The sequence below is a fragment of the Hyperoodon ampullatus genome (genome assembly GCF_949752795.1).
Source record: "Hyperoodon ampullatus genome assembly, chromosome: 19".
In the NCBI taxonomy this organism is placed as follows: domain Eukaryota; kingdom Metazoa; phylum Chordata; class Mammalia; order Artiodactyla; family Ziphiidae; genus Hyperoodon; species Hyperoodon ampullatus.
In genome coordinates this window covers 18,929,433-18,950,025 of record NC_136932.1, presented here as the reverse complement: position 1 = coordinate 18,950,025, position 20,593 = coordinate 18,929,433, and the positions used below count along the sequence as shown (strand labels likewise).

General features: G+C 58.0%; 1 protein-coding gene across 1 annotated transcript in view; it reads left to right on the top strand.

The window, feature by feature from the left end:
- Window positions 1-20,593, top strand: part of LLGL2 (LLGL scribble cell polarity complex component 2) — a 32,954-nt gene that overhangs the window by 2,557 nt on the left and 9,804 nt on the right. Inside the window, exons 2-6 of the mRNA XM_079725430.1 lie at window positions 7,749-7,841; window positions 16,886-16,983; window positions 18,205-18,286; window positions 18,581-18,696; window positions 19,069-19,227. Coding sequence (XP_079581556.1) covers window positions 7,767-7,841; window positions 16,886-16,983; window positions 18,205-18,286; window positions 18,581-18,696; window positions 19,069-19,227 — 530 coding nt within the window. The 5' untranslated portion in view covers window positions 7,749-7,766. The remainder of the gene's footprint in view (window positions 1-7,748; window positions 7,842-16,885; window positions 16,984-18,204; window positions 18,287-18,580; window positions 18,697-19,068; window positions 19,228-20,593) is intronic.

The following is a 20,593-nucleotide window of genomic DNA, read 5'->3' as shown; positions in this document are numbered from 1 at the left end:
GCTGCTAGGTACCTGACTCTACCCTTCAGGAATTCAGCAGAGACGCGAGACTTTTCTCGAGACACCTGACTCGGTATTCCCAGGGTTTGATGAGAGGGACTGGGCACAAGACTGTTTGACTCCAGTAAATAATGTTATTGTTGGATCTACTTGCCAAGGAGCTGGGTGTCCTGGAGCCTGGGGCTGAGGCAGGACCTGTAAGGGTATCCCCAAGCAGGATGTCAGGCATGATAGGCACATGGCCCTGGCCTTGGTCAGAGACTTGAGAACAGGACGGGGAAGGTCCCTGAGGACCCCGTGGGGCCCCAGGCCAGTGCTCTTTAGGGTCAGTGGCTCCTGACTGGAGAACACCTTTGCCTAACTGATCCCCATCCAGTCCCAGCTGTTCATTTATTCAACAAGTATTTACTGGTGCCTCTGTATGTGCGGTGTGGTTTAGACACCAGGCATAATCCTTGCACCAAGCAAAGGTCTCTGCCGTCACAGGACTCAGATTCTAAAGGATGGGAAGCGTGAGTGACCGGAAATGAGTGTAGGTAATAAATCATCTGTTAAAAGGCAATACGAGCTATAGAGTAAGAACTAAAGCCGGGGATCAAGACCCTTGGGAGGGGGGCAGGTTGCAACTTTAAACAGTGGTCAGGATGGGCCTCGTCAAAAAGGTCACATTTGAGCACAGACTTGCAGGAGGTGAGGGAGTTCTTTAAATAAATTTTGGGTGCCTCTCAGGTGTGAGGGCACTAAGCACTGGAGATACAACCATGGACAGGTCAGGCGGGGCCCGGTCCCTCCCTCCTGGAGATGACATAGCCTGGAAGCTGCTTGGGTCAGCCGTTCAAGTCTCGAGGCAAGTCTGAGGCCGTGGGTTGGACCTTGATGGGATGAGCCAGGCAGCCTACCCACCCCCACCCACGCCCACCCCAGGCAAGTCGTCAGTGTTCTCCCCAGAACTGCTTTGCTTTTCCTTGTGCTTGACCACATCCAGTCTGTCACTTCCCTGGAGAGAGTCTGGTGTTGGATTGCAGAAGGGGACTGAGGCCCCCAGGATGGGGATGTGGGGAGGGCGCATGCATTCCGACTTCCCACTCCACCCTTCAGGAGGAGCCTGGGGGTGGCAGGAGGGCCCTCCCAGGGTTGTGGGACTGGCCTGTGGCTCCGTGGGATGGACAGTGAGGGGTGGAGGGCCAGGTCAGGCTCTGGCTGCTGACCCCAGGTGGTCCCATCCAACCTGCTGTTGGCGAGCCCCTTTGTCCTGGGAGGGAGGCTTGAACTGAGCAGACGGTCTGCAGCCTGGTTGGCGTTCAGACTGGGACTTGGACTCTTAACTGCCCGGGCTCCACAGCTCTCAGAATTGGCTATTTCGTAAGTAATTGTAAGAATTACATGAGATGATGCTTGTAAAGTGCTTCAAGTAGCATCTGGCCACAGTCCCTCTGAATCCCTTTTATTACCCAACAACAGCAGCGACAACAATTCTGTGGTTCCCACCCCCTCTCTCTCTGTGTTCTAGTTCCACATCCACAGAGGTGCCCTTTCTGCCAAGGTTTGGTTGCTAAGCTCCTGGCCAGGGGCTGCCTGGTGCCTCTGGGAGATTGGGTTTCCCAGGATAACTCAGGCGCTGGCAAAGCAGCCGTGAGCATCTGAGTTGGGACGGACAGGTGCCCAAGGGTCAGCAGCTGCCCCAGCTGCTTACAGCCCTCTCTTACCACTCCCCGCCGTGGGAGGTGCAGGGGCGTACTCACACCCGGCAGACGGAGGCCAAAGCCACACGCAGGATGTCGGGGAAGGGAGGGCAGCTTAGCGGCAGCCGGCTGTGGGAAGCACGAGCAGAGGGGAGCCTGGGGCTGCACCTCGTGCCGTGCGTGCCCTCGGAGATCGGAGATCGTGCACACGAGCAGGTGCTAGTGTGGCTCCAAGAGCCTTCTCTCCCGTGGGCCCGAGATGTCCAGAGTCCTGCTTCCGGATGTAGCCTCTCTTAGCAGCTCAGTGGAAATGCCCAGGCTGTGGAGGGACCTTCTAGGGGGCTGGCCCATCACACACCTCCGGGACTGGCTGATGCAGCTTGGCCAAGCCTTGGTCCCCTGGGGATAGATTGGCCCAGGCACCCCAAACAGTGCCAGCGTGGGTCAAGCCATCTGCTCTGGGGACCCCCTTCTTCCTCCCTGTGACACAATCAGACCCGCTGCTTAGAGCGGGGAGCCGAGGCAAGCCCACTCGCCTGCATTTATTTCTTCTCTGCCTCCACTGGTCTCTGCCCTGAGCTCCTGAGATGCAGGGGTGGGGGCAGGGTCTAGGTGCGTCCCTGCCACAGGGTCTGAGCAGAGGATGGGAAAGGAAGACAGGGTGTGAATTTGCTAACCTGTTGCCAAGCACGCAGCTCTCCTGTGTTTTTACAGCGTGGGCATCAGGGTGTGGGGAGACCAATTCTAGGCCCTGGTATGTTTTGCTGGTGGGCAACAGTGTTGGATGACTAGAGCAGTGAGAGCGAAGGGAATCTCAGGGTCAGCTGCCCGCGGGGGACGCTTCAGGCCAGCTCCACGCATGCGGCGCAGACCTGTGGGGAGAATGAGTACGAATCAGCCACAAGTCAGCAAGCCTCCTGGCCCGGCCAGCCCTGTACCCTAAGCGCCCGCCCCCGAGGGACCAGAGAGCCCGGCAGAGCAGGGAGGGCGGCTCAGAGGTAGGTCTGGACACGGACAGAGGGCGCAGTGGACAGGGATGGAGGCCGAGGTTGGGCAGTCTTTAGAAGCTCAGCGGATGGAGAAGGTGTTTCTTCTCAGGAAGCCCCCCCCGGCACGGGTTGTGCTCTAGCCAGGTGGCACCCCCGGCGCAGGAAGCCAGGACCCTCGGAGCTCCTTCCTTCCCCAGTCTTTGCCTCAGACCCTCCTTGGCGTCAGACTTGGGGGCTCCTCACCCTGGGGGGCCCCTGAGCTCTCTTCCCCCACATCCCTCGCGGTAAAAGTGGCATTGACACATACAGCACCTGAGAGCTTGCCAGCCCCTCCCAGGCCTTTCTGTTGAAGCTCACAGCCGCCCCACCGGTCACGGCCTGCAAACTAGTAACATCCTTTCGCCCCGGACCCCGGGGCCCCTGAAGCCTGAGGTCACACAGCTGGCTCCACGCACCTGTCTCCTCCCTGCCTCTGTGCCCATTTGGTGTCCATAGCTGTGGGCGGGGCAGGAGCGATCCCCCAACAGGACTGAGTGCCAACTGTGAGCGCAGGGCTGCCCTCACACCTGACCACCACCTGAGCCCCTCCCCTGTGATCCTCTTATTTCCCCTGCCTGGGAGGCAGATAAACAGAAAGAAGAAAAAGCATCACCAGTAATCCCATAACCCTTCCACTGTGTTGTTGACTTATGTAAATATTTTTAATAGATTCTACCTGACTCTTAGATACATTGGACATATGTTTCCATCCATGGCCATCGTCTCCTGCCCTTTTCTTTTTTTTTTTTTTTTTTTTTTTTTTGCGGTACGCGGGCCTCTCACTGTTGTGGCCTCTCCCGTTGCGGAGCACAGGCTCCGGATGCGCAGGCTCAGCGGCCATGGCTCACGGGCCCAGCCGCTCCGCGGCATGTGGGATCTTCCCGGACCAGGGCACGAACCCGTGTCCCCTGCATCACCAGGCGGACTCTCAACCACTGCGCCACCAGGGAAGCCCTCCTGCCCTTTTCATGACTGTACCCTTTCCATCGTCGGGCTGAGCACCCTTCACCTGCCCCCTGTTGTTGGCCGCTTAGGTTGCTTCTGATTTTTCCTAGCAGCTTAATGACCAGCACGACAAGGTGGGGGAGACCATCCACAGAGCTAGATGAGCGCCCGAGTCTGCAGTGGTCTTAGGCATCATTTTAGCATAAGGCACAGTCAAGCGCTGAGGGAGCACGGTGAACGCGGTCCGGATGGGTTCAGGGGGAGACGATTTTGGGAAGGTGATTTTTTGTATGCTGCTTGAGGGGCAAGGTTATACCAGAGAGAAACGTGGAGACAAAAGCACGGAGACCACAGTGAATGGGGCTGGTGCGGGGGCTGAGGAGATGGACACAGGCCAAGCAGAGGCGGACGTGGGGTGGGGGAGGGGAGGGCGGACCACATCAGGCCCCTGCCCAGGACTGTCAGGGCGTTCCCAGCAGAGTCAAACTGAAGCTCTTTGTTGTGGCCCACCAGGCCCCCCTTCTGACCCATGTCATCCCTCCTCGTTGCCTGCGCCCAGCCCCTCGTGGCACACGGAAGCCCGCTCCAGGTGCCTGACACGCCCTGCCCCGAATCCTCCCGTGGCTGACCGCTTCCTACCATTCAGGACTGGGTGGAGGTATTATCACCTCTGTTCGTTCTTCAGCGTGCGCACGTTGGAGTGGAGGCAAGGGAGGGAGGCTCGTATTTGGAGGAAAAGAACCCCAGGCAGAAGGAACGGCAAATGCGCAGACCCAGACTCCGGAAGGTTCACTGAGTCCTCTGACCACCAAACGCTGGTCGCTCGATCTGAGCATCTTCCCTTATTTTCTTGTAGGCTCTGAGCTTTCACTGAAACCATCCCGCTGACTGATTCGTGTACCTCTTAGCCATTGTGCTCCCCTGCCAGGATGTAAGCTTGGTGAACTGGAGGATCTTGTCTGTCTGTCACGGTCGCATGCCCAGTCCTCAGACAGTGTTTGCTCCGCGCCAGGCACTGGCTTCTGCCATTGCTCCCACTGCTTGCAGCAGACAAGCTCTCTGGACCTCGAGGAGCTGCCACCCAGCTTGGAGGAGCCGAGCTGTGGTGCTTGAGGGTCCCAAGCCCTGGGCTCTTGCCCTTACGCCTCCCTGCCCCCCCTCAGGAGTGGGTTGAGTAGGTAGGATCTGTTCCACACCAGGAAGCTCCAGGCCCAGGTTCCTGAAGCTTCTCCGCAGAGAACCTCTTGCCTGGGGTGAGTGGAGCTGAGGGTTTGCTTGGAGGTAAGTCCAGCTAGTCCCAGACCTGTCCGCCTTCAAGAAGGGATGGCACTTTTTAAGGCCTTGACATGGGCAGTTTTTCTGCGCTGGGAGCTACGCTGAAGGACCTGGCTCTGTCACCCCAGGCCAGTGGTGTTCCAGCCCCCAGCTGGAATGAGCGGCAGGTCCAGGCAAGGGCCCCTGGCCCTGCCCAGCCAGACCTCACCAGAGGCCAGGACCCACACTGCTTGCTTGGCTCTGAGCTGAAGGCATGTGGGAGTGTGTGTGTCTGCCTGTGTCTGCGCCTTTGAACTGCACGGCTGTAACTAGGCATCCTCTGTCCTGTCTGCACATCCTTTGCTGCCTCCCAGAGCCCTAAGATTGGGGAATTCGCCGTACCTGGGGTCAAATCTCAGTTCTGTTGGTACCTTCTTAGTGACTTGGATGAGTTGCCCAGCCTCTGTGGTCTTCTTTCCATGTCTGCTACGTGGGGATGTTCCAGTCACCTTCCAGGGAGGCTTCTGGAAGGAGAACAAACATCCAGGATGAGGTTTAGGTGCACCTTGTTCTAACGCACAAAGGTTTGGTTCAGTGCCTGGTAGGCAGCAGGGGCTCCAAGGGGCAGCCGGGTGGATGGAGTGCCCGCCCTCCCTCCCCGAGTGGGGCTTTCTCCCACCCAGCTCCGCATCCTGTCTCCCTCCCTCTTACCTGCACGTCTGCCCCTGGGACTGGGCGGTGTCACCCTTGAGCCTATGTGGGTCCTTGGCACAGATGGCCCTGTGCCCTCTTGTCCCCACCCTGCAGCCTGAGAGGGTCCCCGGGGCAGAGCCCAGGGTGGCCTCTCCCTGGAGTCCGCAGGCCCGTTTCCTCCTCCAGGGCGCCCCTCCCAGCTTCCTCTGGCTTCTTGACCCAGTGACCTGGGCCAGGAGAGGGAGAGGGGGCATTGCCAGGAGCCTCGGGTGGCAGATTGATGAGCTGGCGCTACCCTCCCCCATGGCTGGAATGCAAGGCCACCAGCCCAGCTGTTTGTCCAGGAGGCCGAGGTCGCTGCAGGCCCCAAGTCTGTTTTCACTCCCAGGCCCAGGAGCCTCCGGGACTTTCCCGTGTATGTTCCCTGAACCCACTGCGGGGCCTCGGGTCAAGTGAGCAACTGGGAGTTTCCCGACTACCTGCTGTTCCTTGGAGAAGTGGGGCTCCCCGTTCTGCTCTGGCTCCCCCAAAATGTGCAGGCACAGACCTCTACTCTCCAGCCCTCTCACAAGTGGTGGCCTTTTTGGTGTCCCCAGAAGGTGAGGCACTCAGAGGGCTGGTCCCCGCCTGTCCCCAGCTGGAGATGTTTGGACTTGCCCTGGGACATGCCTCTCTGCCAGAAAGTCCCTCCAACTCTGCCACCCATGTGCCCGCCAGGGTCCATGCATATGCAAAGCCCTGGCCTGATGGTTAATTTTTGTCACCTTTCAAGAAGCCAGAAACTTCAGGGCATCCTTCGGGTCTCAGCTTAACTACCTTCTTCTCCCGTAGGACACTCCCCTGCTTCCCAGTCAGGGCCGGGTGCCCCTGTGCCTCCCCATCAGGGCACTGTGCACTGTGCACTGTCCTGTCTTTACCTGCCGCTACCCCAGAGTAAGCTCCTCCAGGGCAGACCCTGGCTCCGCCTCCTTCCCTTATAGTGTCAGGCGTGAATGGAGCCATTTCCAGGGTGGGCCTGAGCCCCTGTGTTTCCGAGGACGGGCCTTGGTGTCCTGTGGTCAGTGGGAGGTTGTGCTCCTGGAAGCCGGAAGCTGGAGCACATGTGATCCCACCCCCTTCCCCCAAGGATGAGCCAGAAATAGTTCCCCTTGGATTGGGAATGCATTCTATGGTGGGAGGACAGTTTTGGGGCCTTGAGCTGGTTTCTTTATTGGGAACAGATTTCTTCTCCTGATTAGTCTCCATTGGGCCCATGGGAAAGGGAGCCTTTCCGAGCACACCCCATCAGAGCCCAGGGGAGCTGGAACTGGATAGCCAGAGCTGAGGGTGAGAGGTGGGGCAGCCTGGAAGCCTGGGCTTCCAGAGAGAGACCCCCCCAGCAGCCGTGGGGGCGGGCCCAGCTCCACCGTGGGCCCCGGCTCGGGGGTGGGATGGGCCAGCACCCCCCGACTGTGTGCTGTGCACCTCACTCACTCAGGTTCCGGACGGCTGTGGCGGGTGGGAGCAGCCTAAGCCCCGAGTCGCTGGAGAGCCTTCCCTGAAGTTAGAAGGAAGAATCTGCCCAGGTGTGCTGACCCCCCCCGAGGGAGTTCTGCTGGGCCCTGGCCTGGAGTTGTCGGGGCATTTCCCCTCCCCCATCGGGGTTCTGATCTGGGAGCCCAGCTGGACAGCCTTTGCATTCCCACCTTCCAGCCGGCTCTGGAGACAGAGGCTTGTGAAGTTGCCCTTTCTGTTTAGCCAGAGTTTTATGGTTTTTCAGAAAACAGGTTAACAATTAAGCTTTACAACCTCAGGGCCTCTGGCCCTCCTTGTTCCCATAAAGCCGGGCTAAATGGCTTCCTCCCCCAGCTTCTCCTGTTGGCTTTATTAGGCCACAGGTGGCCGGGAGCAAGCGTCAGAGCATTAACCAGCTCCGGCCTCCAGGTCCTGAGCTCCCTCTGGGTTTCCTCTTAGGGAACCGCGCTCCATGGATGGGGCGGGAGGCGTGGGGAAGCCGCGGGTGAAGCTGGCCCGGCCCGGGGGCGGCCGCCTGCCGTGCTTGGGGAGAGGCTGCGTAAGCTGGGCGAGCGGGCCTGGGCGCTGGGCCGGGCTCCGGGGCGCCGGGCCTCCTTTGCCCGGTGCTCAGCAGCTGCTCCCCTTTCCCCAGGGGGCCGCGTGCAGCAAGATGAGGAGGTTCCTGAGGCCGGGACATGACCCTGCGAGGGAGAGACTCAAGCGGGACCTCTTCCAGTTTAACAAGGTAAGGGGAGTGGAGGGCCAGCCGGGCGTTTATGGCGGGCACGAAGGGGTCAGGCGCCCAGGGAATTCCCTGGTGGTCCAGTGGTCAGGACGCCACGCTCTCACTGCCGAGGGCACGGGTTCGATCCCTAGTTGGAGAACTAAGATTCCGCAAGCTGCGCTGCATGGCCGAACAAACAAAAGGTATCGCCCTCCCCACAGGCTGGGGCTGGCGCTGGGGTCACTTTTACCTGGACTAAGGTACTTACTTGGCACTGCCTGCTATGCCTCCTGGGAATTGGATTTTGGAAATGGGGTCTGGTTAGAGGCTTTCCTGGGAAAGGGTGACAGGATGCCCAGGAGTCAGCTCTCCTTGTCCCATGTCTCTCGCTGGCTGTGTGACCTCTGCAGGTCACCCCACCTCTTCCAGCCTAAGTTTCCCCACCTGTAAAATGGGGATAAAACAACCTGTCCTGCCTCCCTCCTCACGGGGTTATGGAGGAGGCCTAGGGCTGGGAAAGGTGAAAGTGCGTTGAACCCTGCAAAGTATAACGATGTTCCTGTGATGCCAGTTTCCTTGGAGCCCTGGGGCCACAGGCCATGGCCGTTCCCTCCCTCCTCAAATTACCCCCAAAGGAAAACACAGCTTTCCCTGCAGGCAGAACACATGATTCCTTCTGGCCGGCTGTAGACCTGGGTGAGTGGGGAGAGGCACCTGGGAGAAGGTGCCGGGGTTGGCATTTGACCACCCCAGCTCCACACCTGCTCCTAAGGCCCCCCAAGCGGGTGTCCTCTTACCCAGGATCATGGGGCTTCCCTGGGGGCTGGCCTGTAAAGGGGAAGGAACACAGGGTGGTTTATTAGCTCGGAGGCCACCTAGCAATCCGCAGCCGGTTCGGGGTAATTAGCTCCTCTCACCTCTGCTTTGATCTAGGCCCTTGGCCTCCATGCCTGAGCTTCCCTCCACCCTGGAAGGTGGACTGCAGGAAGGGCAGCAGCAAAATGCTCTTCCCCTCAGGGGTCCCCCCTCCAGGACATGCTGACGGGTGGGCTTCCAATCCAGCTTAGCCACTTAGAAGCTGGATGACCCTGTGCCCATCACCCACCGCATAGGCTTGCTATGAGGATTACACGGAATTAGATCATTGAAGTGCTAGGCACAGTGGTCCGGGACCGTCAGGTGCTGTTTTCAGGGGCTGCCTGCCTCCCAGGGAGAGAGAGCTCCCGGGGGCTTGCTCGAGGCGAGTCAGGGTCCCAACCTGCTCTGCCGGTTTCCTCTGATTTTCTTGACCTGTAGCTGTGAGGCTACTGCCTCTGGGATCAGGGCTTCCCTAAATGAACACCTCCTCCCACTGGGGGAAGGAAGCTGTGGGCACGGCTTTTGGGCCTTGGGATGTAGGCGTGCATATGTTATAAATGGGGGATCTCTGGCCCCGGCGGCCTGCCATTCTCACTTACAAGGGAGCAGCCCATGGGTGTTGGGTGTGGGTCTCAGAACCTCAGCATCCGCCTGGGCGCCTGGGTGACCTCTGTCGCCTTCCATTGCCGCTGATGAGGCTGGGATCTCACAGCCCAAAAAGGTGGCCAATTCCAGTGGAAACCGGATAGACAGGCTCAGTGAAGAGGGATGAACCCCCGCCCCAAGTTCCAACTGTGCAGCAGCAGGGTGGGGCTGGGGTGGGGCTGGGTCAGAAGAATCATGCCTCCCCTCTGCACCCATGCCCCCAAACTGGACTGCCCCACCCCCAGGCCTGGCTGGGGAGGGGGAGGGGAGGCTCCTGGAATTCCTTCTTCCTCCCATTCACTTCCAAGAAGCATGCATTGAGTACCTACACAGCCCAGCACTGGGGCTTTGGGAATCTCAGACAAGACCTTTGCCCTCCAGGACATTTATAGTCTGGTGGAAGGAAGGGGGCTGACGGTCTAAAATTCCACTTCCTGGAGGGGAAAGTCTTGGGGGGGCTGTTGGGGAGGGGAGGGGCTTAGACTCATCTCATCTAGGTTCTGGGTGAATGGTGGAGCCCGAAGGGTTGGGCTTGGAGGGTGAGTCCAGATCCTGGAAGGTTTGGGAGCCTGGGTGGTCCTACCCATGGCAGCCCTGCCCCGGCCCCCTGGCTGTGAGGTCAGCTGTGGGATCAAGGGAGGCTGGAACCTGGGAATCTGGGTCTGACACAGCGGAGCCTGGTGAGTTTTGAGCAGGGGAGTGAGCGATCTCATTTATGACTTAGAGGAGGTAACTCTGGGACCTTTTTTTCTTTTCTCTACCTTTCAGTCAGGAGCAGGTAAGCTCAGAGCACTTAGGAGACGTTGCATTGACTGACTGGGGCCCAGCAGTGGGATTGGGGCGCAGGGCTTGACCGTTGACATTTGGGGCCTTGGGGGCCCACTGAGTTGTGAGGCTGTTTAGCAGCATCCCTGGCCCTGCCTCCCCAAGACGTGACAGCCAAAAATGTTCCAGACACTGCCCAGTGTCCCCTGGCCAGTAAAATAGCCCCTGGTTGAGAGCTATTTAGGGCAAGAGGTTGATGAGACCTGGTGATAGATGGAGCGTAGGAGGGAAGGGAGGTGGGTGTCCTGCATCCTGGCTGGGCAGTGGTGCCACCCCCTGGGTCGGGGAGCCCAGGAGGGGCGAGGAGCAGGGTTGAGGAAAGTGATACATTCGATTTGGACAGAATAGCAACAATGATGATCATCCACTTATCGAGAGGCAGTCTTGCCCAGGGGTGAGTGGCGCCAACCTGGGCACCTGACTGCCTGGGTTCACCAGCTGGGTGACCTTGGACAAGTTACTCATCTCTAAGTGGAGAGGGTAACAGAAGCCACCCCACCGTGTTGGTGTGCGGATTAAACGAGTTAATGTATGAGTTGAAGGGCCTAAGTGGCTAGTGGTTCCAGTATCAGCACAGCTCTGTGAATGTTATCTGGCTCGAGGTTCAGTTTGGAGAATCTTGGCACCCTCAGGTGAGGGCGGGTCTCAGCAGACAGTGGGATACACAGAGCTGGAGCTCTGAGCCTCACACCTGGGGAAGCAGGCAGCGTCCATCCCGGAAGTGCCGGTCTGCAGGGCAGTGAGCTGGGAGGTGGGACGGTGGCAGCATCATAGGCCAGTCCAAGAGGCTTGCAGACTCCAGCTGAGCCTCTCTCTCCAGTACCTTCTGGCCCAAATCCTTGACACCCACACCAAGCGAGGTGCCTCAGAGAGAGCAGGGACATGGACCCCGGGGGGCCTAGAGCAGCATGTCCTGTTTCTTCGGCTTCGGTACCTAGGAAGGAGCTGTGTCTGTGGACAGATGCTCTGAAACCCCTGCTGGGGACTGATTGCCCGAGGGGCAGCTCCGGTTTACCAAGGGCTCCATGCCAAGCAGCAAAGGGGCCAGGTGGTGCAGTGGTTGGGGTGGGGACTCTGGAGCCAGGCGGCTGGGTCTAGATGCCAGCTGTGCTGCTTCCTCACTGAGTGACTGCAGAAACGTTACTTAACCTCTCTGCTCCTCAGTTTCCTCATCTGTAAAGTGGGCGTTATAATCACCCCTACACCCAGATTGGTGGGCTAAGTTAAATTGCTTTGAATGGCACCCACACACAACTGATGCCCTACAGAGTCTGCCTTGCCTTCACCTCAGCCTCCTGACGACTCACAGGTGGGCGCTGTTCCCACTCTGCAGGTGAGGAAACTGAGGCCTCCAGGCTTGCACAACCTGAGTACCGGGAGGGGGCACCGGCTGGGGATGCGGCTGCCCGTTCCATCTGCCCACGGCCGTGTGGCCGCAGGGTGCGGCCTTCCGTCTCTTCACCTGTGCCGGATGCCGGGTCCTCAGGCCTATTGGGAAGACAGAGAGGTCAGCTGGCAGTGCCAGCAGGGCCACTGAGGACCAAATGAGAGGACTGCGGGACCCACTGGGCGCCTCAGGAGGGAGGAAGTGACTCTGAGGGGACAAGGGGACGTAAGCTCATGTTAAATTAAAACCCCTTCCTTGAAAATACCCTCGAGGCCCTGCCTCCGCTGGTGAAGCCCGCTGGCCGCCCTTCCTGCCTGGGCCACCCTCCCCCACTCCAGGCCCTGAACAAACAGTGTGTTCCTGACCAGCTGCCCCGTCCAGGGCCAGGCGGTTTGGTCTTGGCTTTTGCATAGCTGGGCCCCTGGTGTCAGGTGACAGCCGCACAGGGAGGGCCAGGTTGCTGCCACCGCCAGGAATCTGGGCTGACCACACCCCGTTCGGGGCAGTGCCTCCCTGTCCCCCAGCCCACCCCCTGTGCACCCTCCCACCCCGTGCCCCTGGGCAGCCTTCCTTCCTGCCCCCCAGCAAGTGCTAGGGACTCCTCAGCCCTCGATCTTGGACAGGGTCCCCCCTTGCTGGGGGCAGGACGAAGGGCCCCTCGCTCTCAGACAGACCACCTTTGCTCTCTCCCTTCCGGGAACCTGAAATGGGGTCCCGGAGCCGGTGTGAGACAGACGGGCTTTCTCTCTCTCCCACACCGGGCTAATGTTGCAGTTTGGCGGCTCCTAGAAATCTCTCCTTTCCCAGCTCTCTGTCAAAAGAGTTCATTGTTCTCTCTTCCCTTGGCAGAGGTCACCTGAGCCAGGTAGCAGGGTGGGGGCAGTGCCAGGTAGGCTGGATGCTGAGCTCAGGAGGTAGGGGAGGACACCCCACTTTGGTCAGCCTCCTAGCTTGAACCTGAGCTGGAGGCGGCTGGGGTCTCTGGCTGGGAATGCCGGCCCTGGAACCCCGGGCCCGGTGTCCTGGGCGGAGGGCTGATCGGGGTTGCTGTGTGCCTTGGAAGTCCACAGCAGGACCCCCCCTGGGGCTGAGTGCCTCCTGTGCCCTGGGGGCTGCTTTCTTTAAGGGAGGTCAGATACCTTCTATGCTCTGGGGTCCTGGAACTGTGCCTAAATCCTAAACCAGCCTGGAGGGGTCCCTGTCCACGTGAACCTGCTGCTCCAGTGGGGGGAACCACGTCTTAAAAGGCTGTTAGGACTCGGAGGGAGGGGGAACCAGGGGATTGGAAGGGCACCCCACCTTGGGAGGCAGCCGGAGCGCAGGCAGAGGGGCCTCGTGGAAACTTCCTGCTTCCCCAGGCTTCTCCCCGTTCCCCCAATTAACTGACCTCTGTTCTCTCCCCATATCCAAATCACTCCCTTCCTCATCCCCAGCAAGACCCCCTGGGCCTCTAGTAACTGGCCTGGGGTCCCCACGCCTCCTTGCCTGACCAGTTCCCTGACCTCATGATTCGCTTTACCTCATCGTATCATATTGCCTCATTCAGGGATTGTGGGTCTTATCTGCATGTTGAAGCAGGGTCGCTTCCCCTCTGGGACCTGGGGAATCCCCTGTCACCACGCTATTTACATTTGAATCCACCCTCTTGGCCCCAGCCAGTTAGGGTCACCATGAAGTTCCCTCCCCTTATTTTGTTTTTGAGGGACCCTTGGTCAACTTGGAGAAGATGCCCTGAGGGATACGAGGGGATGAGGGAGAACCTTTGAAGGAAGGCAAAGCTTGTGTGCGCTGTGAGGCCAGCCGAGCCCTCCAGCCATGGTCAGGTGGTTGTCCTGAGGCTCGTCTTGTTGGAGCCAAGGACAGCCCCGCTCAGTGCGGTCATTAGCATCATCCCGGTTACCACACGTGAAATGAGGCAAAGCAGCTCGTCCAAGTCCACTCACCTTTTAGGTGGTATTGGAGATTCTAAGTTTCATGGGCCTGACTCAGTTCCTGTTCTTTTGAAACCAGCCTATGGAAAAGAAGGTGGTTCGGGAGTGAGGGGTGGCATAGTGTCCTCCGGACCCTGAAGAAATGACGAATGAGTATGAGTGACTGAACGATGGGCCTGACCTTTGTCTCCCTCTGGGTTTGGGAAAAGAGCTGATCCGCAGCAGGTGGGACTCAGGTGAGATGTCAGGAGAACTTCCTGCCAGTGAGTTGATAGGGTAACGTGTGGCCTGAGCACCTGACAAAAAGCTGCAGGCTGTTTTCTCTTTGGCTTGACTTTCCTGCTGATGCCCGAGGTAAAAATGTCTAGGGTAGCACCTCGGTCCCATAGGAATATAATATGAGACATATGTAATTTAAAATGTTGTAGAAGCGCATTATAAATTTTTTAAACAAGTGACATTATTTTGATAACATATTCTGTTTAATCCAATATATCCAAAATATTATTGTTTCAACATGTAGGCAATAGATATTAGATTTTTTTCTTAGTATTTTTTTTTTAATACAAAGGTACATTTTTTACTTACAGGACATCTCAATTTGGCCATTAAATTTTCTTTAGGAATATGTGATCTATGTTTAGAGTTTGGAAGATTTACAGCTGAAAGAGGAGATTCAAAGCTTTGGTCTGCCTGACTCCAGCCCCTGTTCCTTTGGAACCCAAGAACATACCTGGGAAGTTTTCTAATTACTGAGTTAAGGGTCCATCCTTGAATTTAAGTTAATGGAAATTAAATAAAATTAAAAGTTCAGTTCCTTTGTGGCACTTGCCACATTGCAAGTGCTCAGGATCTACACACGGCTTGTGCAAGGACTCAGGATCTACACACGGCTTGTGGCTGTTGTACTGGGCATCAGGGTCTGGGCCCCTGCTGGCCACCAGGCTCTCCTGCTGGGTGTTCCCCCCAGAGTCCTCCAAATTCCAGACACTGTGATCCTGAGCTGCGGCTGCTGGGGATGATGGGAGAATGCTGTCATCCCAGGAACCTTCTCTGGAGCTCGGGTCTCTGACTTCCTGAGGCCCCAGCAGCCTGGGGCCAGCCGAGGCCTAGTGGGGGCTCCTGGGGAAGCTCGTCCCACACATGGAGTCTCGAGCCCTGCCCTCCTTTTCCTGGGAAATGTTTACATTCCAGATACCCTGCTATCTCCCCAAGGCTTTTCCAGGCTCTGCATTTTTTACATAGCTGAACAAGAACCTGGGGGGCCGGGCCGGGGGAGGGCTCCTGCTGGTGTGCTGCTGCCCTCCCAGCTGACCCTTCCAGGTACAGCCATTTGAAGGGCAGACTGTGTTCCTGGCAGAGAACCAAGCCTGTGAGGCCCTCACACCTACGTGTCCCCAGAATAGGCACTCTTTGGAGCTCTCATCCCTGGGCCAACCCCAGCACAGGGCCCCCCTTCCGCGAGCCACTGGCCTGGGTGGGCAGGCAGGCAGCAAAGCAGTTGGGTCTGCTAAGCTGTCGCTCCAGCTGTCACCAGGACTTATCTCTTTCTGCTCCTTGGAGGCCAGGTGAAGCCCAGAGTAGAGCCTTGGGCTTCAGGGAGAGCTGCCTCATTGGTGCACCCTTTTTCTGCAGGGCAGTCTCCATGGTTTAAAAAAAAAACACAAAACTTTGAAATCGCTGGCTGGCATCCTCTGTCCTGCTTGAATCTATAGCTCTACAGGTTCAGTATCCCCTGGCAGGTGGGGGTGGGTGGGTGGAGTGGGGTTAGCTGACTGAGAAACAACCGGAAACATTCCCGAAGATGGTTTGTCAATCTCAATCTCTAGTGCTTACATCCATACCTCTTTAACCTGTAATTCCACCCCTGGGACACCGGCCTAAGGAAATACTGAATTGCAGGCAGAGATAGGAGCCCAAGAATAGTCATCGATGCAACTGGCAATTACAAAACCTCTAAAAACAAAGTAAATGTTCAATAACAGAGGCCTGGTGAGTTAGGGCATCACCCCCCCCCCCCCGAGGAATATTCTTCAGCCATTTAAAAGTCGTTTTAGGGAGTTCCCTGGTGGTCTAGTGGTTAGGACTCGGCACTGTCCATGGCCCGGGTTCAATCCCTGGTTGGCGAACTGAGATTCCGCAAGCCATACCATGTGATGAAAATGAAAAATAAAAGTCGTTTTACTGCTTTTAACAGCCTGGGCTGGCTATAGGTGGAAAAACAGACCACAGAGCTATGTGTCTGTATGTATATTCATGTGGCATGGTCCCAGTTAGGTCTCTGGGTTTTTTTTTTTGTCCTTTCCTATATGTTTTTATTTTATTTTATTCACATTTTTTATTTAAAACATTTTAAAATTATGTGTGTGTGTGTGTATATATATATATATATATATATATAATTTTTTTTTTTTTTGGCCATACCACGCTGCATGCAGGATCTTAGTTCAGGGACTGAACCTTCACCCCCTGCAGTGGAAGCGCCAAGTCTTAACCACCAGGGAAGTCCCAAAATCTAAAAAAAATTTTAACACCCTTCCCCACTGGTAATCACTAGTTTGTTCGCTATATCTGTGGGTCTGCTTCTTTTTTGTTATATTCACTAGTTTGTTGTATTTTTTAGATTCCACATGTAAGTGATATCATACAGCATTTGTCTTTCTCTGAGGTGTCTGTTTTTAAGTATAGGCCCACACACGCTTACAGTCGGATACACACCCTTGTTAGGAAGGGTTACTCCAGTAGTGGGAGTGTGGGTGATTTTTGTCTTCTTTTTCAAACTCCTTTATATGTTCCAAGTTTTCTACAGTGCGTATTATTTCTATAATAAGAACTGAGCCAAGGCATGTGTCTGCAACAACACTCCAGAAGCTTCCTCCCTGGGAAGATGGTGGGAGAGAACTCATAGTGGCAACGAGGCACTTGAGACAGAGCAGATGTTCAGTGCTGGAGGAGCCTCGGGCGGCCCAGAGTCGGGAAGGGCAGCTGTGGGTTCCGTCGGACCCCAGGGGCCCGCCTGGAGCTGCAGTGCAGCTGGGCTTCCTGAGCCACCTGGTGCCTCCCCTGTGCCAGCCCCCCAGAGCTTCCCCCGCACCCCTGCAGGAGGGCTGGGTGGGTGGCCCACAGTACGGGTGGTGGAGGAACCAGGTCAGATTCCTGGAGAGCAAGGGGCCAGCACGGTGTCCCGGGAGAATGGGCTCCCAGGGAGGGCCATGTGGCCAAGGACCGGGTCAGGAATGGACTGAGGGTGGGGCCCAGGTGGGTCCCGGTGGGGACCTGAACGAGACTGGATTCCTTCTTCCTGCTGGGGGTGGCTCTCTGCTGCGGCTCCTCCCTCCGGCACTGACCTCCTGCCCCCGGCCATGGAAGAGCAGAGGGGACGTATCTACAGGCCCATGCCTGCCTGGTTTTTGTTGCAGACGGTGGAGCATGGCTTCCCGCACCAGCCCAGCGCCCTCGGCTACAGCCCCTCTCTGCGCATCCTGGCCATCGGCACCCGCTCCGGAGCCATCAAGCTGTATCCTTTCCGTTCTCCCAGCTCCCACCCAGGGATGCCCTGGAAGGGCCAGGGGCCTTGGCATTGGTGAGATTCAGGAAGGACTCCCCCAACTCTCCATAGAAAAGCAAGTTGCAGTTGACCCCTCTTGTTCCCGGCATGTTCCAAATACCCTCTTGGGAGTCAGCCCCGAACGCAGTAAGTGGAGGCCAGGGATGGGCCCCACCCCCAAAGGATCCGTAGACTGGGCCCAGGGCTCTGTCCAAACCAGAGACAGGGTGGCCTTGGGTTAGAGGAGCTGTGCTAAGGCAGCTACTCTTCCAGATTCTATCCCCGACCCTGCACACACCCCCGCGTGTACACACACACACACACACACACACACACACACACACGAGTGGACTCCTAGTTGGTGGGGACAGTCCTTCCCTGGCCTGAGGCTGGACGTGGTCCAGTGGGTCCATTTCAGAGGCAAGCCCACAGGTCCCAGGATGGGGAATCGCTGCTCGGGTCCTCTGGCCTAGGCTGCGCTACGAGTCTGGGAGTCCCACCCCTGAATCTGACCTGAGCCCCCAGGGTGGGACCTAGGGGAATTGGGAGGTGGGGGACCACCCGTGGAGAGCCCAGCCGGCACCTCCTCCAGTAAAGCTGTAACTCCCTCCTTTGCTGCAGGGCAGGTGCGGGGAGCCTGGGGGTGCAAGTCAGCAGCACAAGGCTGCAGGGGGTGTGTACACAGGAGGTCAGAGGCCCGGCTTCCACCGACTCAGCCCGCCCTCAGCTGGTTAATCATCGCCAGGCCACGGCCATATCCTGGTTACGATTCTCAGCGCCAAGACTCACGGCCATGACTGCCGTAGGTGGGTCCACGGGTGCCCTGTGCCTCTTCTCACAGGTGCCACCACGTGGTAGCTGACAGCCTGTTGCAGTTCAGGTTATGGGTTTCGGTGGGGCGGGGGACAGGGGTACAGTGAACAGCCTAGCAGTTGCCAGGATAATGCTTCACCCCTCCTGGCTGCGACAGCTCTCCCTGGTTGGCTGGCTTTACCCTCAGGGGTCAGGTTACTGGCCCAGTGCCTTCAGGCCAGGCCCCCTGCTGTCCCCTCCCCACCCTAAACACCCCCCCGCATCCAGCAGCCCTTCTCTGCTGCTGGGTATTTACACTCCTTGCCACGTGGGCCCAGCGGGCAGGCCAATGGGTGGTGTCCTGCCTTCTGGAGCTTTTCCTGAGCCTGCTACTCCTAGCTATGGTGCCCCAGGGGTGGAGTTCATGGGGCTGCACCGTGAGAACAATGCGGTAGTGCAGATCCACTTCCTGCCTGGCCAGGTGAGGCCCCCCTGCCCCCATGCCCTTCTTACTTTCCCATCTCCCAGAAAGGATGTATGGAAAGGCAGGCATTTGGTGGCCCTGGGTTTGGTGCTGATGGGAGGACCCGGGACAAACCTGCCTTTCCCCAGCTGTGGTTCACGGCCACTCTAACAGTAGCCAGGGGTCTCTTGGTTCTGGGGCTCTTTGAAATGACCCGCACAGGCTGGGCCGCCCCAGTGTGTAAAGGTCACGGTGAATGCTGTCCCTCCCTGGTTAACGAGACAGCACGCTTCTGCCCCGTTTCCTGCCTAGTGCCAGCTGGTCACCCTGCTGGACGACAACAGCCTGCACCTGTGGAGCCTGAAGGTCAAAAGCGGGGTGTCAGAGCTGCAGGAAGATGAGAGTTTCACGCTGCGTGGCCCCCCGGGGTAAGAACTCAGTCTTCTTGCTCTCCTAGCCAGCCTGACCCGTGCACCAACTCCAGGGTGCCCTGGGAGGAGCTGGCAGGGCTGTGGCCCGCCTCCCCCCATCCCCACACAGAGCCTACGCGGGAGGCGCCAAGGGATTCTTTTCTGCTTCTTAGCCCCAGCTCTCTGCCATCTGTCTCCTGTCTTGGCAGAAAAAAAACCAATATGTTTGTCCGGGCCTGAGTCGCTGGACCCCATCAAAGGACCTCACGGGCCTGCTTCCCCCGGCAGGCATGGCCTTCCCTGGGGCCGCAGAGGGAGTCGGGGGATCCTATCTGTGGGTCCCCCCTGCCGGGGCAGGGCCAGCTCACGGACCATCATTCCCGTCTGCAGGGCCGCCCCCAGTGCCACACAGATCACTGTGGTCCTGCCGCATTCCTCCTGCCAGCTGCTCTACCTGGGGACCGAGAGCGGCAGTGTGTTCGTGGTGCAGCTGCCGGCTTTCCGCGCGCTGGAGGACCGGACGATCAGCTCAGATGCCGTGCTGCAGCGGTGAGCCCTGGGCCCGGAGACCCTCGTGCCCTGAGGAACCTGTCCCCTCGAGTGGCCTTCTCCTTTCCATCCCGGCTACGCCTCAGGAGCTTATAATTTTTCTCCTGGGAAGTCTGTAGGGATGGGAGGACAGACTCTCAGCTCTCCCCCTGTCCCCCAAATTGAGAATCTCACCCCCAAAAAAGAGTTAGCATCCCAGCACTAAAAGGGGTCTTGGGAGTAACTTGTCACCTCATTTAAAAGGAAAACAAGGCTCAAAATGACTGTGCAATGATATCAACGCTCAGTCCAGCGTTCTTGGCACTGATACCACCTCTTTCAAAGCCCTGGGGCTCCACAGTGGGGCAGACGGGGCCCAGACCTCCCTGCATCAGCTGGGCAGCTTCTGCTGATGCTTGTGTTTTGGAGTCTCTGCCACATGTTCGTTTGCATGCAGGCTCCATGGCCCCGAATCCCTGGCGGCCACAACCTGTAGGTTTCTTGAGATCGTTTCAGAATCTTTGCTCGTTAATGGTGGTGTCCGTGGGAGGGAGGGAGTCAGATCAGGTCTGGGTGTGGAGGGGGGCCAGGGCCCAAAACAGGAGGGGATGGAGGAGTCCGGCAGGAGCCCACGGGAGCCAGGTTGATGGCCGTGGAGTGTTCTGCAGTGAAGGAGGGCAGGGAGGAGGCCGGGGTGCTGGGCTGTGGAGCTGCTTCAGGCCCGACCTTCCTAAGGGCTCTGGACCAGGCTTGTAACACTCATAGTCATCAGGCCCCGGGTGATGGTCAAGCAGGGCTGGGCATTGCTGGGTTGGGAGGATTCCTGCTTGGGGCCGGGTCCCTCTGAGCACTGGGCACGGTAGTCAGGGCAGCGTGACCATGGTCAGAGCAGCACTGTTTACAGGGTGGCAGGCACGGCTGGTGCTCAGCCGGGGCGCCTGGCCTGTGGGCAGGACGGCGGAAGGACCTGCTCCTCAGTGTGTGGCTGTACCAGTGCCCACCGTACCCGCGCCGGTGGGAGTCTAGTCGAGGAGGGGCCCCTGCTGGGCTTTCCCAGCCTGGGTGCCCTGGGAACCCCTCCTGTTGGTCTAAATCTTGTTCTAAATGTAGAGGGTTTGGCTTGGGTTTGAGCGTAGAAATGCCCTTGGGATCCAGGCTCTTTCCATTTCCTACTCGCCCTCCTCCGTGTTGGCTCTTGGTCCTCTGCCTGCCACCTCATGGTCTTCTGCTGGCGGTAGCACCTCCAAACTTCACATCAGCATTCCAGGCCCAGAAAAGGAGGAGGGGGTCAAGGCTCAAGGCCAGGCCAACTGATACAGAGAGTTCTGTCTTGTAGGCCTTAACAACTTTTTTTTTATGAAACACCAACACCTTACCGAAAGGCACT